Source organism: Phytophthora sojae (assembly GCF_000149755.1).
Source record: "Phytophthora sojae unplaced genomic scaffold PHYSOscaffold_2, whole genome shotgun sequence".
In the NCBI taxonomy this organism is placed as follows: Eukaryota; Oomycota; class Peronosporomycetes; order Peronosporales; family Peronosporaceae; genus Phytophthora; species Phytophthora sojae.
In genome coordinates, this window is record NW_009258116.1 from 11077200 (window position 1) to 11092017 (window position 14818).

General features: G+C 56.1%; 7 protein-coding genes across 7 annotated transcripts; 3 read left to right on the forward strand and 4 right to left on the reverse strand.

Moving 5' to 3' along the window:
• Positions 1 to 208: 208 nt before the first annotated feature.
• PHYSODRAFT_480045 (hypothetical protein) lies at positions 209 to 1606 on the reverse strand (the record flags this gene model as incomplete). The annotated part of the gene is made up of 1 exon (XM_009523290.1): positions 209 to 1606. The coding sequence occupies one exon, from the start codon at positions 1604 to 1606 to the stop codon at positions 209 to 211; it is 1398 nt and encodes a 465-aa protein (XP_009521585.1).
• Positions 1607 to 1931: 325 nt separating this feature from the next.
• Positions 1932 to 4421, forward strand: PHYSODRAFT_540813 (hypothetical protein; the record flags this gene model as incomplete). Its single annotated transcript, XM_009523291.1, has 2 exons — positions 1932 to 2007; positions 2079 to 4421. The coding sequence occupies 2 exons, from the start codon at positions 1932 to 1934 to the stop codon at positions 4340 to 4342; spliced, it is 2340 nt and encodes a 779-aa protein (XP_009521586.1). The 3' UTR covers positions 4343 to 4421.
• A 22-nt stretch (positions 4422 to 4443) lies between these two features.
• Positions 4444 to 5144, reverse strand: PHYSODRAFT_350283 (hypothetical protein; the record flags this gene model as incomplete). Its single annotated transcript, XM_009523292.1, has 1 exon — positions 4444 to 5144. The coding sequence occupies exon 1, from the start codon at positions 5137 to 5139 to the stop codon at positions 4444 to 4446; it is 696 nt and encodes a 231-aa protein (XP_009521587.1). The 5' UTR covers positions 5140 to 5144.
• A 476-nt stretch (positions 5145 to 5620) lies between these two features.
• On the forward strand, positions 5621 to 8576 carry PHYSODRAFT_555864 (hypothetical protein; the record flags this gene model as incomplete). Its single annotated transcript, XM_009523293.1, has 6 exons — positions 5621 to 6045; positions 6269 to 6494; positions 6585 to 6668; positions 6752 to 6954; positions 7052 to 7139; positions 7221 to 8576. The coding sequence occupies 6 exons, from the start codon at positions 5624 to 5626 to the stop codon at positions 8574 to 8576; spliced, it is 2379 nt and encodes a 792-aa protein (XP_009521588.1).
• Positions 8577 to 9127: 551 nt separating this feature from the next.
• On the reverse strand, positions 9128 to 10403 carry PHYSODRAFT_327220 (hypothetical protein; the record flags this gene model as incomplete). Its single annotated transcript, XM_009523294.1, has 3 exons — positions 9128 to 9634; positions 9707 to 10214; positions 10246 to 10403. The coding sequence occupies 3 exons, from the start codon at positions 10401 to 10403 to the stop codon at positions 9128 to 9130; spliced, it is 1173 nt and encodes a 390-aa protein (XP_009521589.1).
• Positions 10404 to 10586: 183 nt separating this feature from the next.
• On the forward strand, positions 10587 to 11092 carry PHYSODRAFT_297626 (hypothetical protein; the record flags this gene model as incomplete). Its single annotated transcript, XM_009523295.1, has 3 exons — positions 10587 to 10707; positions 10793 to 10875; positions 10949 to 11092. 3 exons carry the CDS (start codon positions 10587 to 10589, stop codon positions 11090 to 11092), a joined length of 348 nt encoding a protein of 115 aa, XP_009521590.1.
• Positions 11093 to 11276: 184 nt separating this feature from the next.
• PHYSODRAFT_354140 (putative GTP-binding ADP-ribosylation factor) lies at positions 11277 to 14305 on the reverse strand. The gene is made up of 2 exons (XM_009523296.1): positions 12053 to 14305; positions 11277 to 11840 (listed from the first exon to the last, which is right to left on the reverse strand). Exons 1-2 carry the CDS (start codon positions 12198 to 12200, stop codon positions 11443 to 11445), a joined length of 546 nt encoding a protein of 181 aa, XP_009521591.1. The 5' UTR covers positions 12201 to 14305; the 3' UTR covers positions 11277 to 11442.
• Between the last annotated feature and the right edge of the window lie 513 nt (positions 14306 to 14818).

Below are 14818 nucleotides of genomic sequence, written 5' to 3' on the forward strand. Positions count from 1 at the left end.
CATGCCTCGGATTTTGACGAGGCTAGTTGGTCGTGGAGCTTCTTGATTTCTAACTGCAGGGACTGCATGGCTTCTTCGCCAAACTCCGCGTTATTGGAGTCGCTCTCGGATCGCCCTTCGCCTTCTTGGGTCGACGTGCATGTCTGCTGACGCCAGCGGTGGAAGTATGAAGCTGTCCTCTTCACCTGTGTACGGGATCACAGCAAGGTTAGTGAAATGCATCAACACTACTCAACAAGATCAACACACCACTCACAGTGGTTTGATCGATAACATGACTGATCCGCTCGACTGCGATCATGCGGTTCCAGCACGAAAGCGCCTGGGCTTGGAAAGTGTGAACCTGCAGTTGTTGCACTTGCGTCCTCCACTTGTTGAAGCATCTGAGCTTCTTGCGAGATTCAAGGTGCAACACGATACGGTGCATATGCAGAATAGCATTCAGCCGCAACATCCTCGTGTTGGACGTTTGTATTTTCCAGCGGCAGAAGAGCTCTTTCGCTGCTTGGTTCAGCTTGGCGTGGCGGATGAGAAGCGTCTTCTTGAGCGCTTCAAACCGGCGAGTACGAACCTGTTCCAGCTGCATACGCACAAGCACCTCGTCGAGCGTTCCGATTGAAAAATCGCTCTCAGCCGGAGAGCGTTGGCTGAGCGTTCCCGGTGTAAACTCGGCCTGCGCCTGAAGGTAAGCAACCCGTTGGTCGATCTGAGAGCGCTGCAGTGCGTGCTTCATCTCCAGTCGAATACTGTAGCGATCCTCATCCATGGCACTCTCCTTCTCCTTCGCTCGAACAGCTTCATCGTGTCGCCACTCATTCAAGCGGCGCTCACACTCCAGCTTCATGTGCTCAACCACGTTCGAGTAGTCGAGCTGCGCCTCATGCAGCGCTAACGACACCGCCATCTTCTGCCTCTCCGCCGCTTGTTCCTCCGTCAACCCAAGCTTTTGACGAAGCAGCTCAATATCTCGCTTGTACTTTTCGATGCGCTCGCCAAAATCTAGCGATCCATCCGCGAAGGTGTCTGAAGCTAAGCTTAGGCTGCCTCGCGGAGTCGGGGTGCTCTTGGTCACCGGTGGTAGCAAACTCTGGCTGGTAGCATCAGCTCGAGATGCCTGAAGCGAGCTGAGCTTGAATATAGCGCTTTGACGAGCACGCTCTGCGTCTTCGTAACGATTTTGAGCTTCCTCCAACAGTGCCACAAGTGAAGCCATCCGCTCGCGTTCACTAGCTTGAAGTGCTAGTACCACATCTTTTTCCTGTCGGAACGCGTCGCTGGCGTTCAAGGCGTCTTTCAGAGAGGCCTCGAGCATCTCGACACGGCGCTCGGTAGCTTGGAACTTGATCTGCTGACTGGCATTGCGATCTCGTAGCAGTTGTACTTCGTTCTCGAGCTCTTGCTTCTCCCTCTCAAGGCGTTGGATGTACATACACAGCTCTGAGTTTCCATCTCCTTCATTAGATTCTCCGTCATCTTCGTAGATGAAGCTGTCGGTGTCGTCTTCAAGAACGGGAAAACTCGCCAGTCGCATCCGAGACGCCTTTGGCTCGGCGTCCTCCATATCCAGCTTGCTCGGTGGAGCAGGGCGAAGATCAGACGCGTTCATGGGCAATGAGGTGACTAGCGCTCAAGATTATCTTGAGGCTCGTAGTTTCAAAACGCCCGGAAGTTCCGGCGACAAACAGCTCTCGATTGTTGTAGCTCCAAATAGGCATGTGCCAACGGAACGAGCAGAAGCCGAAGACACCCGTTCCCTCTCATCTTAGCAGATCGAACCCCTTTGCCTAAGAATTCGAGGATGTCTCCTCCGTTAGACAATTTAGCGCCGAACATGCGACTCCGACAATCCATTGTTGAAAACCCGAGGGAAAGTGACGACAAGGACTACTTAGTCCCGAGGAAGCGGCAGCTCCGGGGTATCTGCATCCACCATGGGCTGCGTGAATTCGGTGCCGAACCAAGTGGGGCAGACGTTCGACCCTGTCATCATGAGCGATGACGCCGTCGGTAAGTCGGTATATCACGGGCTACGCATTCGATCGCGATAGCTCACCAGTTGATTGTGTATGTGCTTCCAGAGCGGAAGATGAGTATTCTCCTGCGCGAAAAGCGCAAAGCCGCTCAACGACGTGGCGATATCTTCGGCGAAAGCGTTCAATTCGACACCCCGCTGGAGCTCAAGAGTATCGTGAAATCGGCCGAGTCCACTGGAATCATTCGACAAGCGCTTCTCAACAACTTCCTCTTTTACACGATCGGCCACAGCGACATCGACTCGATCGTCGACTTCATGGCGGAGAAATCTGCGGTGGCAGGCGAAGTCGTCATCACTGAGGGCGACCCGGGCGACTTCTTCTACGTTGTCGAGACGGGCTTGTTCTCCATTTCAGTGCACGGAAACGTCGTCAACACGGTTCAACGAGGTGCCACATTCGGCGAGTTGGCGCTGGTCTACAATTGCCCGCGTACTGCTACCGTGACCTGCTCGCAGTCTGGTCGCCTTTGGGCTCTCGACCGCGTGACGTTCCGGCGGTTGGTAGCTCGCATCCAGTCAGAGCAGATCGGCGAGTGCAAGAACGCTCTGCGCAAGGTATCACTGCTCCACGCCTTGACCGAGACGCAACTCAGCCAGCTCGCCGAAGCAGCGCAGTTCGTCAAGTTCGCGAAGGGCGATCGGATCATCAAAAAGGGCGAACGGGGCAACGTCCTGTACATCATCAAGAGCGGTGCTGTCGTCTGCACCGATGTCGGCGATGGCCACCGCATGGAGTCGGTACGCCTCACTGAGAACGACTACTTCGGTGAGCGTGCGCTCATGACCCACGAGCCCCGAGCGGCTAATGTGACAGCGGAAACGGACGTGACTCTCATTGCGCTGGACCGGCAAGCGTTTGACGACCAACTGGGCAGTCTCCGCGAAGTGATCGACCACAACATGAGCATGCGCGTGCTCCAGTCCATCCCGATGTTAAAGGTCCTCTCGCCCAACGAGAAAGAAAAGCTCTTTTTGGCGCTGGAACCGGTTTCCTTCGCTGACGGCGAGTTCGTGATCAAGGAGGGCGACCACGGCACCATATTTTACATCATCAAGAGCGGTTCGGCTGTCGTCGCGAAATCCATCATCAGCACGGATGAAAATGGGGCCTCGACCTCGGAAAAGAGGCAGGTGGCCACGCTCAGCACCGGCAACTACTTCGGCGAGATGAGTTTGCTTCACGGTGAGCCTCGACAGGCTGACGTGGTCGCAAACGGAAGCTTGGAGTGCCTATCGCTCGACCAAGGCAAGTTTGTGGAGCTACTGGGTCCAATTCAAGAGATCCTGAACCGCGAGGCCGAGGAGCGTAAGAGCGCCTTGAAGATGCAGGAGCAGAAGCAGATCAAGTTAGACGAACTGGAGGTCATGCGCACGCTGGGCTCGGGTACTTTCGGTCGTGTGAAGCTAGTGCGGCACATACCTACAGGCGCCGCATATGCGCTCAAGGTGCTCAACAAGGCGTCTGTGGTGGCATACAAGCAGCAACGGAATGTGGTCAACGAAAAGTCAGTCATGGCCCAGTGCAACAACCCGTTCCTGCTCAAACTCTTCACCACGTACAAGGACGCAGCGAGACTGTACCTGCTCATCGAGTTCGTGCAGGGTGGCGAGCTGTTCACGTACTTGCACTCCACGCCATCGTCACCAGGCCGACTACCGAACGACCATGCACGATTCTACGCGAGTCACGTGCTCATGGCGCTCGAGTATCTTCATGAGCGCTGCATTGTGTACCGAGATCTGAAACCCGAGAACCTGCTCATCGACCCGCAGGGATACCTCAAGGTCGTGGACTTCGGGTTCGCCAAGGTGGTGGACGATCGGACCTACACGCTGTGTGGCACCACCGAGTACCTAGCACCAGAGCTCGTGCTCGGTAAAGGCCACAACCGCGGTGTCGACTACTGGGCGCTGGGCATCTTGATCTACGAGATGGTCGTCGGCCACTCGCCCTTCGCAGGATCGAACCAGATCGACCAGATGCAGATCTGCCGGAACATCGTCAAGGAGAAAGTCGAGTTCCCAGGGTGGGTGAACTCGCCCTGCCGCGACATCATCTCGAAACTTCTGGAGCGCGACCTCACCAAGAGGTTGGGTCTGACCCACGGTGGCACGCGGGCCATCCGATCACACGCCTGGTTCGCGAAGCTGGATTGGGACGCCATGCTGCAGAAGAAGGTCAATGCACCGTATCGACCAAAGCTCGCAGACCCGCTGGACGCCTCCAAGTTCGAAGCCATCAACGACCACGACGAAGAAGCTCCTGCGTACACGATGGAAGGCTACGAATGGGACAAAGACTTCTAGCAAACAACCACAACACAACACAAAAGCAATCAACTGTAAAGAGGTAATACCATAATATAGATTGCAGTAAGTACACCCCAAGGCGAGCGAAGGCGTGAGGCTCAGTTCTCTTTCTTCTTGGCGCGAACCTTCTTCTTGGTCGACTTCTTCATGGACAGCGGGTTGGGCCCCTTAGCACGCTTCTTCGTGAGTCGCTGCTTCTCTTCGTGGTCCTCGCCTTCCTCGCCTCCCTGCATCTGCTCCAGTTTGCGCTTCTCGTTGACGTCCAGCTTGGCCATGTTGGCCTTCTCGTCCTGCCGCACGATGGCCAGCGTCGCGCGCGAGATGTCCTCGAACACGAGCACCGAGCGGTTCAGGTAGATGAGCGGCACTCCAGGCACCAGGCGCAGGGCCTTGCGCAGCTCCACCTCCTGCGTGCACACGACGAACTTGCGGTCGTTCTTGTCTCCGATGATGCTCTGCACGACCTTGGACACGTCCACGGGCGCGTCGCCGTCCGTCTTTGGCTGGTCGTAGACCTCCGCCACCTTGAAGTTCTGCGCCAGCTCGTAGGCCTCCTTGGTGGCCTCGCCCAGCATCTTGAGCTCCTCCAGCGCCGCGCGCGGCACGTAGAACTCGACCTCGTGCGCCTTGACCTGCAGGAACTTGGGCACGCGCTCCTGCACGTCCACCTTCATCTGCACGCACATGGCGATGAAGTTGCCATCCAGCAGCACCTTGTAGGGCGGCTTGATGCCGCACAGGAAGTGGAACTGGCGCAGCGCCTTGCGGATGCCCTTGGCGCGGAGGTACCTCATGCTCCTTGCCAGTCGATTCGATACTGAACGGCAACACGTACCAGTGGTAGGAAGCCGCTCTGTGATTGGCTGGAAGTGGAGAATACGCGCTCTGGCATTGGACGAAATTCGAGAGCTAAACTTCTAGAAACGCTATCTTGAACCGGCGCAATGCTGGAAGTGAGCAATGGCACGGCGCTTGCAGGATGTCGACACCTTGCCGCTGGGCTCCAGGACGGGGAGTGCAGTCAGTGCAGGCAATAATGACGAGGCGAGGCAGAAATTGGCGGAGAACCGGGATGCACTCGCTCCGTGGCTCAATTCAGACGAGTATAGGGCACTACCCGGGCAACTGAAGCTCGGTGTGGTGCACTTGCTGGCTGAGGTGCTTGCTACGGCTGATTCGCCGCATACGAGGTGCGGTTAGTAGAGGTTTAAGGTGCTGTAATTTGGTTTTGTGGCGCTGACACGTCCCTTGTATGTGCTCTATCGCAGCAATCATGTGATGGAGGACACACTCGCGTTGGCGAGCCACGGCACGGAGTTCTTGGCCGCACGTTCTGTCGACCCGTGCACAATAGAGCGTCTAGAAGCGTGCAAGCAATACCGAGATAAGGAACGCAAGAAGTTGGACGCGAAGGCTGCGGACTTGGTGCTAACGTGGAGATGCCAGAGGTTCCCAACCCAGGGGATGCCGCCGCTGGAGCTCAATACCAGCGAGTACCTTATTCCTGAGGTGCAGGCGCTACATAAAGCCGGTGGGTCGGCGCTTCAGGCAGTAGCAGAGGTGAACGAAGACGCATTGCGCGCTGAGATTAAACGGTACTCGACGACGCTGCGACGGAGAGTGGAAGTACGGCGGCAAGAGTTAGTACGCGACCTGCAGCGCCATCAACGCGAGCAGCTAGAGATTAGAGAACGCAAGAAGTTGGGCTTCCGCAAGGGCTGGACTCATCTACTATAAAGCAGGCAGAGTCCTGGTATTGAGGACAACTTGAAGATGTTGCTTTGTATCTCAATGTTTGCCGTATGTGGTGTGGTAACACATCAAATCATGACGCCCCGTCTATCGATCTACAACTCTAGAGCCTTCTCTGGGTTTGCTGGGGACGGATGTCATGGGGTCCAAAACGCGGATACTTTAGCCTAGTGACCCCCCACCAATCGCGTCATTCCAATTCCACGAGCTCACCATGGAGACCCCCGCCGCGCTCCCGACTCCCGCCGACGCCGCCAACGGCTCCAGCGCCGATGCAGCATCCAACGCCACCGTGCCGACAGCCAAGACACCGCTGGAGCGACTCACGGAGGCGGTGGACAAGAACCCGCTGGACTTCAACTCGTGGGTCAGCCTGCTGGCGCTCGTGCAGAGCGAGGTGCGCGCTATTGCTTCCCGTACCTTTCAAGTATATACTATGATATCAACTACTCTTATTAACGCACAATTTACTGCGTATTATTGGCAGGCTACGACGCCCCGCGAGACGGTGGAGGCCACGTACGACCGCTTCCTGGCGGAGTTTCCGCTGTGCTTCGGCTACTGGAACAAGGTGTGGCGCTGGAGGTGGCCACACTGAGCAATGATACAAGTACTGGTATACTTACGGATTGTACGGTAATTTTGCTGGAGTAGTATGCGCAGTACGAGTTTGGGCTTGCGAACAAGCTCACTGAGGACGGCTCGGGGACTGTAGCGACGCCTGAAGAGGCTAAGACGAAGGCGCGTGGGGTGTATGAACGCGGCGTTGTGGCTGTTAAATACAGCGTTGACATGTGGATGAAGTACTGCGAGTTCCTCATCCACACGCTGCACAGCCCCATTGACGAGACTCGACCGTAAGTCTCCTGTTGTTGTCAGTGGGTGGATTAATTTTCGGTAGTGGGTCTAACTCAATGTGTGTCGTGGGTTGCTGGTGCTTTTGGATTGCTGTAGAGTATTGGAGAGAGCTGTGGCGGCCTGTGGAGCTGACCCCTTGGCTGGTCCACTGTGGGAGCTGTACATTCAGGTCGAGACCGTCAACGTAAGTCGGGACGTGTTTTACTTAGTTTATTGTGTTGCTGGCGGTAAGTTTGACCTCTTGTCTGTTGATTTTGCCGTGTAGAACGACATGCCGCGCCTGAACCAAGTGTTTAAGCGCATCATGCACCAACCGCTCCGCAACCTTGAGGAGTTTTGGGAGAAATACAACCAGTTTGTGCTCGCTCAGCAACTGAGTGCTCTTGCAACACCCGAAGAGCAGAAAGCTCTTGCCGGTGATGGAGAGGAACTCATGGACGAGGGGCTGCTCCGCGTCAAGATCGTGAACGCAGTGGAAGCTGTGAAAAACAAAGCGATGGAGGATATCTACCGGCGCCAGGCGTTTGAAGCTGGAATCGACCGTAGCTACTTCCATGTGACCCCAGTTACCGAAGCCGCGATGAAAAACTGGCACAGCTACTTGGATTTTGAAGAAGCCGCGGGTAACAACGTGCGCTGCCAGACTCTCTACGAGCGTTGCCTGATTTCCTGTGCAAATTACGAGGAGATTTGGCTGCGTTACGTTGCTTGGGTGGAAACTGTGCACGGTCTTGATGCTGCGGACGCTGTTTTCCAGCGCGCGGTGACGATCTTCCTCAAGTACCGTGCATCGATCTACTTGGAGTATGCATCTTTCTTGGAGGCCCATGAAAAGCTGCAGAAGGCCCAGGGTGTGTACATGCAAGTGCTCTCTGACGTGGCACCGAAGCTTGCAGAAGCTTTCCTGCACTACTGCAACTTCGAACGAAGACGCGGGGATGTCGAGACGGCCAAGACATGGTATGAGAGGGGAATGGAAGCCGTCGAGAACGAGTCGGATGTCTACGCGTATGTGTCAACCGCTTATGCCACGTTCCTTCACAAGAACGTTGGTGACGCAGCGCTAGCTCGCTCGGTGTTTGAACGAGCCGTTCAGAAGCACAGTGAGTCCGTGCTGCTCTGGCTAAACTTCATCCATTTCGAGATCAACGTGGGTGGGGACAATGCAGAGCTCGTCCCTCGGGTTGCCCGCGCCTACGATCTCGCGCTTGAAGATTCTTGCAATCTCACGATGGATGAAAAGAATGACTTGTGGTTCCAGTATGTGGAGTTCATGGAGAATTACGCTAGCAGCGTCGCGAAAGTGCGTGACGTGCGCAAAAGGGAGATGTCATGGAAGCTTAAGAATGCTCAGTCACGTAACCGAACGATTAAGGTGTTGACCTTCCAGTCGGGATCGGAGGGTGATATTGGCGGGTACAACTCCAGCGTTGAACCAGGGATGAAGCGTGCGCGCTACACAGCTCCGCAGACTTCGGCAGTGCTTCCAACTGCAGCAGCAGCAACGACAGAAGCAGCAGCGGTGACGGCGACATCGGCGGCTGCGGCCTACTACCAAGGCTACCAGGTAAATTCTTGCTTTTGCTTTTCCCCCCGCTATTGCGTGCGTTTATTGATATGAACCGGCGACTCTACAAAGCGAGCTCCGCGGTGAGCTTGCTTGGGCGTCAGCTTGCTTGTGGGAAAGCGACTGACCCCATTTCCTTCTTTCGACCGGGAAATCTGCTGGTAGTAGCTGCGCACGTGCTGCGATGCGATGCAGGTAGCAGAGGGACGTCGCTTGACAGGAGCTACCTTGCATTCGTTTTTGTTTATCCTATTGCTGTAGACCAGGCTTTCTTTCAGGGGGGTGATGACGATCATCTGTACTGACCAGTGTGTTGTTCCTCTGTTCCTTTGGTTTTAGGGATATGCCACTCAAGCTCAAGCCTACTCCCAGGCTGACCCTGCGGCCGCAGCCGTCCAGCAGACTTACTCGCAAGCGCAGTACGCAAGCTACTACCAGCAGTAGTGATGGGAGTAGTGGCGGACAAAGAGTACTACTTGCATTTGAGAGGTACTGCTACACATGATGCAATGAGGGGCGGTTTTTGCAGTACCCACACTGCAAGAACACAATAAAACTAAAGCGCTAAACAATCACACATCGTCGGATTCATTCGTCCTAGCTACCTACTTGCCGATCATGTCTAGTGCCTGCTTGCTCTTGAGGGTTTGCACCTGCGAGAGGTGTACGAGCCGCAGCTTCGACAGCTCCTTCTGAATACCAGACAGTGCGGTGGGGTCAATGAGTCGACATTCCGCGTAGCGCTGCTGCAATGTCTGGATCTCACGATACTGCTGCTGCATGAGGCGGTGGAGCTGGAACGAGTGCTCCATCTTGATCTGCTCTGCTGATTTGGATCCTCGGGCATTTCCGTTCTGAGGCATTTGGTTGGGGAGAAGCCGACCCCCTGCTGCTGCAAGCTGCGCCTGCATTTGCTGAGCCGTTTGCGGCTGCTGCACCGAAGTAGGACGGGCAACGAGTGTCAGCGCGTTGAACGGCACCTGGAAAAGCGCCTCATGCTCGTCGATGTAGACAGAGAAGAGTTCCTGTCCGTAGATTTGCGGGGCGGCTACGATGCGTCCCGTTTTCCCAGCGAGATTCCGAGCTCCGCACGCGACCAGGTCGGCAGTATTCTGCAGGCAGGCAACGACCAACACATATTAGAATCCACTATCAAAAACTCAAAACAAAATATCACAACTTACCCGGATGAGCACCGTCGTGCCGACCACAAAGTCCGCTCTCCTTGGAGCTGCTTGCTGCTGCTGCAGTTGTGCGTTCTTCATCTGCTGCTGATGCAGCTGAATCTGCGCTGGAGTCATCCGTCCGGGCGTCGTCGCTGCCACTGAGGTCACCGTAGGAGTCGCCAGCGTCGTCGACGGAATGACCGACGACACCGGCGCCGCTGCTGCAAGCTTCAGCGCCGGCTTCACCGCGACAGGCTGCGCTCTAGGCAGCATCGCCTGCAGCTGGAGCACCGCCGCCGGGTTGAACGTGGCTGTGGCCGGCGTGGGGACCGCGGCAGGCCGCTGTACGTACAGCGTATTGGCAGCCGACGGTTTCACGCTGCTGCCGACCGCCGCGCGCTTCTTGCGGCTGAGCACGGCCTCGTAGCCCTTGTACGCGACCTTGGCCCTACGCTTGAGGTTGTACGTGCTGCAGGAGAGCCACGTTAGAGGCGCAAGGGCGAGGACTGCGACCACGAACTGGTGGCTGCCGAGCGCGCCGAGAGAGGGGCACGTACCGTGACTTGGTGATCTCCGCGTTGGCGCGGACGACGTCGGCTACGTGGCCGAAGTACTGCGCGGCATTCTTGGGCTCCGCCGAGGCCGCGCGGCGCGTGACGAGCCCCTGGAGATGGCGTTGTGCGGAGGACGAAGTAGTTCCGGGCGTGGGGAACATACCGACGCGACGCGGCCGAAAAGCCTTTTTGGCCGTTTTGTGTCGATACAAAATTTGGGTCGGACTAGAAAAACATAAAGGCGAGGACCAAAATCTTCCGATCATTTCCTTTTGAAGTGAGTGAGCTGCTCGCTTTTGCTGCACCGCCTTCGCTTCCTCGTTGTCTTCGAGCTACAGCGCAGAATGAGCGACGGCACCAAACTCATCGCCGTCATCGGAGACGAGGACACCGTCACGGGCTTCATCCTCGCGGGCATCGGCCACCGAACGGCCGAGGGAACCAACTTCCTCGTCGTCAAGTCCAGTGCGTCCACAGTGTTCTTGAAAGGATTCCTCAAGCTAGGAACGTCACTAACACGCGTGATGTGGTGTTGGGTCTATGCTTACAGGCACGCCGATCTCCGCTATTGAAGCCAGCTTCCGATCGCTCTCGAATCGCGACGACATTGCCATCATCCTCATTAACCAGCACGTAAGAGGTGTTCGTAAACTCCTTGATCTTATGGATAGAGCCTTACCAACTTTACTTCTTTGTGGCTGTGCAGGTTGCCGAGGAGATCCGCCATCTGCTCAACACGTACGAGAAGACCATCCCCACGGTGCTGGAGATCCCGAGCAAGGATTCGCCCTATGACCCTGCCAAGGACTACATCATGAAGCGCGTGAACCTCATGCTCGGCGAGTCGTGAGCTGGATATCTATTTTCCATCTCGAGCTGCAGAAGAGTAGCAAGGTGTCATCAGTAGTGGCTGTGTAAGGCACGTGTTATCTAGCGCGCGTGTATTCTTTTTCAAACTGATTTTTGTACTTCCTGCATTGAGATCTTCCACCACCTTCCAAGAAACCAAAACCAAGAGAACAAGACAAGCTTTTGCAAACCAAATCGATGCACTATTACACTGGCGGCGTCACTTGGCCTCTCTTCCTCTCCTAACTCTCCATAGCTTCAGCCTGTTAGTTCCACGGAGCGACTCGCCGCACGGCCCCACGAGTAGGGAGTGCAGCCAGAACGCCCTTAGGAGCGGCGCATTGCAGCAGCCTACTTCTGCTTCTGCAGCGTGGCCGACAGCCAGTCCAGACCCTCGTACAGGCCGTCGCCCGTCGTCGCGCAACACGCCTGGATGAACCACTGGCGGTGGCGCAGGCCGTGCAGACCCAGCTTGTCCGTCATCTCCGCGGCGCTCATCGCGTTCGGCAGATCCTGCTTGTTGGCGAACACCAGCAGCACAGAGTCCCGCAGCTCGTCCTCGTTCAGCATGCGGTGCAGCTCGTCGCGGGCCGCGTCCACACGGTCGCGATCGTTCGAGTCCACCACGAAGATCAGGCCCTGTGTGTTCTGGTAGTAGTGGCGCCACAGCGGGCGGATCTTGTCCTGACCACCCACGTCCCACACCGTGAAGCTAATGTTCTTGTACTCCACCGTCTCCACGTTGAAGCCTGAAATACACAACAACAGCAACGTCAGTACTGAGTCTATCTGTAGATATCCAAGACATCGGAAGAGATCCCGAGTTGGCGACGCCCCCTCCTCCGTCTAAGAGCTCGTCCTGCACAGGCGTGGAGCATACAGACAGAGGAAGGAGACAGCGCCGACGTCTCGAGATCCCGTCCTTGAGTCCCTTAGAAGCGACGCAGATCTGCGCACGTACCGATGGTGGGGATGGTCGTGACCACCTCGCCCAGCTTGAGCTTGTACAGGATGGTGGTTTTACCGGCGGCATCGAGACCGACCATGAGGATACGCATCTCCTTCTTGCCGAAGAGGCGTTCAAACACGCGCGAGAAGGCCATACCCATGGTTGCTGCTTGGTGGTGGTGCTGCCTTCGCTCGCCCTTGCTTCGCTACGACCGTCTACCGCCCTTGATAAAGCGTCGGGAATTCTGAAAGTGAGCTTGGGGAGGCCTGGCGAAGAAACGCCCCCCTTTTCTTTGCGCTATCCAGACCCACCCGTCCGAAAACCTCCGGTTTCGTATGTTCAGGCGAGTATCAGAAATAAAAGTGTAATCGTTATGAACACTTCAAGTAAAGTAAATTGTGCAGCCTCCAATCGTTCTTTATGCCGATCTACAGATGCTCTCCATCGACTCCATATATCTTCATCTCCATAGTGTCACCCGCGTTGACGTTTAGTCAATGACAAAAGGTACACAGAGGTTGGTGGTAAAACGGGTATCCGTCGCGCGCCTTAACTTACCCTGTGTGTTCAAGCATTTATCAGGGAATTTTGTAAGTGCCTTCACCGTATTCTCCATCTTCGTTAGTTGCTCGATCGGTCAGTCGACAATCTATCTCGGCTTCCTCACCCTAACAGCGAGTCTTCAGGCTCTCAATCTCTTCTTCATAGTAAACTTCATATGTTGTGCGTGTCTTGTATTGCAGATGCGCGCGCCTGCAAAGGCCAATTAATTACAAAGAAAAACAGCGCGGAGCTATAAGTCTACTGATCAATCCCTATTGCAGTTCTTTTTGAAATGGATGACTGCCCCACACCCGAATCAACAGCGTCTACTCCACTAGGTTGTACGAAATGGTTTCCAATAGCTACGGAAGTTGCGCCATAGCTACCCAGCGTTGGCTATCACGTATCAGTTCACGGAGGTATCGTCTTCCCGAGTGAAACCCGCGACATATCGATCCAACCCGCCAGCCTCCCAGAACCCGGCCCGAACCAGATGGCTGCGCTGCCGCGTGGAGGATGTCATGCTGACCTGGGTCGGCGGCATTGGCCGCCTGCTAATTCAGGGCTCGGTGAGCTGGCAGGCTTCCAGTGGCGGGCTGTACCCCTTCCCTGGACGACGGCGGCTGTGGTAAGGCCTGAATCGTAGTCTCTCTTGCACTTCAAGCAACACAAGGCGGAAATTTGTTGCAGTCTAGTCTCACGCAAAAAGTAGCCAAGCTGGCAATGGACAGCCCACTGCGTTGACAGCTCGACGTGGAGGCCTGGCAACGCAAGGCGTCGGAACGAAACGTCAACGCGATCCTCGTTGCCCTTCACACACGTGGCAGCAACCTGGACGCGAGATCTGCATGGTGGCAATGGAAGCAACACAGCTGAAGAAATGAGGGTAAACGGAGACGTGTATGATGGCACGCAAACGCGGACTGCATTCTGGCTGGCTTGGGGAGCGACACGAGATGCATGCGGGCACGTGAAGGAGAAAAATGCAAAATTATAGCAGCGCCTTCTACCCATGATATATAGTCGTCTATATCTCTCCCACTACCGGCCGATGCACTGGGTACGTCGAGCGCGTGCTGATTTACTTCGCCTTCTGGAGCGTGGCCGACAGCCAGTCCAGACCCTCGTACAGGCCGTCGCCCGTCGTCGCGCAACACGCCTGGATGAACCACTGGCGGTGGCGCAGGCCGTGCAGACCCAGCTTGTCCGTCATCTCCGCGGCGCTCATCGCGTTCGGCAGATCCTGCTTGTTGGCGAACACCAGCAGCACAGAGTCCCGCAGCTCGTCCTCGTTCAGCATGCGGTGCAGCTCGTCGCGGGCCGCGTCCACACGGTCGCGATCGTTCGAGTCCACCACGAAGATCAGGCCCTGTGTGTTCTGGTAGTAGTGGCGCCACAGCGGGCGGATCTTGTCCTGACCACCCACGTCCCACACCGTGAAGCTAATGTTCTTGTACTCCACCGTCTCCACGTTGAAGCCTGAAATACACAACAACAGCAACGTCAGTACTGAGTCTATCTGTAGATATCCAAGACATCGGAAGAGATCCCGAGTTGGCGACGCCCCCTCCTCCGTCTAAGAGCTCGTCCTGCACAGGCGTGGAGCATACAGACAGAGGAAGGAGACAGCGCCGACGTCTCGAGATCCCGTCCTTGAGTCCCTTAGAAGCGACGCAGATCTGCGCACGTACCGATAGTGGGGATGGTCGTGACCACCTCGCCCAGCTTGAGCTTGTACAGGATGGTGGTTTTACCGGCGGCATCGAGACCGACCATGAGGATACGCATCTCCTTCTTGCCGAAGAGGCGTTCAAACACGCGCGAGAAGGCCATACCCATGGTTGCCGCTGGTTTCGTTCCGGGCTCTCGCCTGCTTTGCTGCTGCTTCTCTTCCGGGCGCGATTCGCAAATGAGGGAGAAACCCACCAGAGAGGGGGAAGCGATCAAACGACCGGCGCCGACCTCGCTGGAAATAGACCCACGAGTTAGCGAAACGCCTGCCCCGCGAGCCAATCACAGGCTGCCACCAAAGATAAAACGCTTCCTGGCGTGGAGATCGCCCTTCTTTTACGGATAAAAAATAGCTCACGCGCCCAATCTAACGTGACCCAAATCAACCCTCCCTTTTTACGCCACGAGAAACCCAAAACAGCGTTCTCCGCCCACTACTTTGGGTTCCCAGGCCGCGCCAGCCACGTTCGGATCCAGCGAAACAAGGACGCCAAGGAAGCTCTC

What these genes read in the sequence shown, in the direction of transcription:
- PHYSODRAFT_354140 (XM_009523296.1), bottom strand. Translation starts at nt 12,200, where the DNA reads ATGGGTATGGCCTTCTCGCGCGTGTTTGAACGCCTCTTCGGCAAGAAG. An exon ending in CACGACCATCCCCACCATCG is followed by an intron (nt 11,841 to 12,052) that starts GTACGTGCGCAG and finishes TGTGTATTTCAG; the next exon opens with GCTTCAACGTGGAGACGGTG.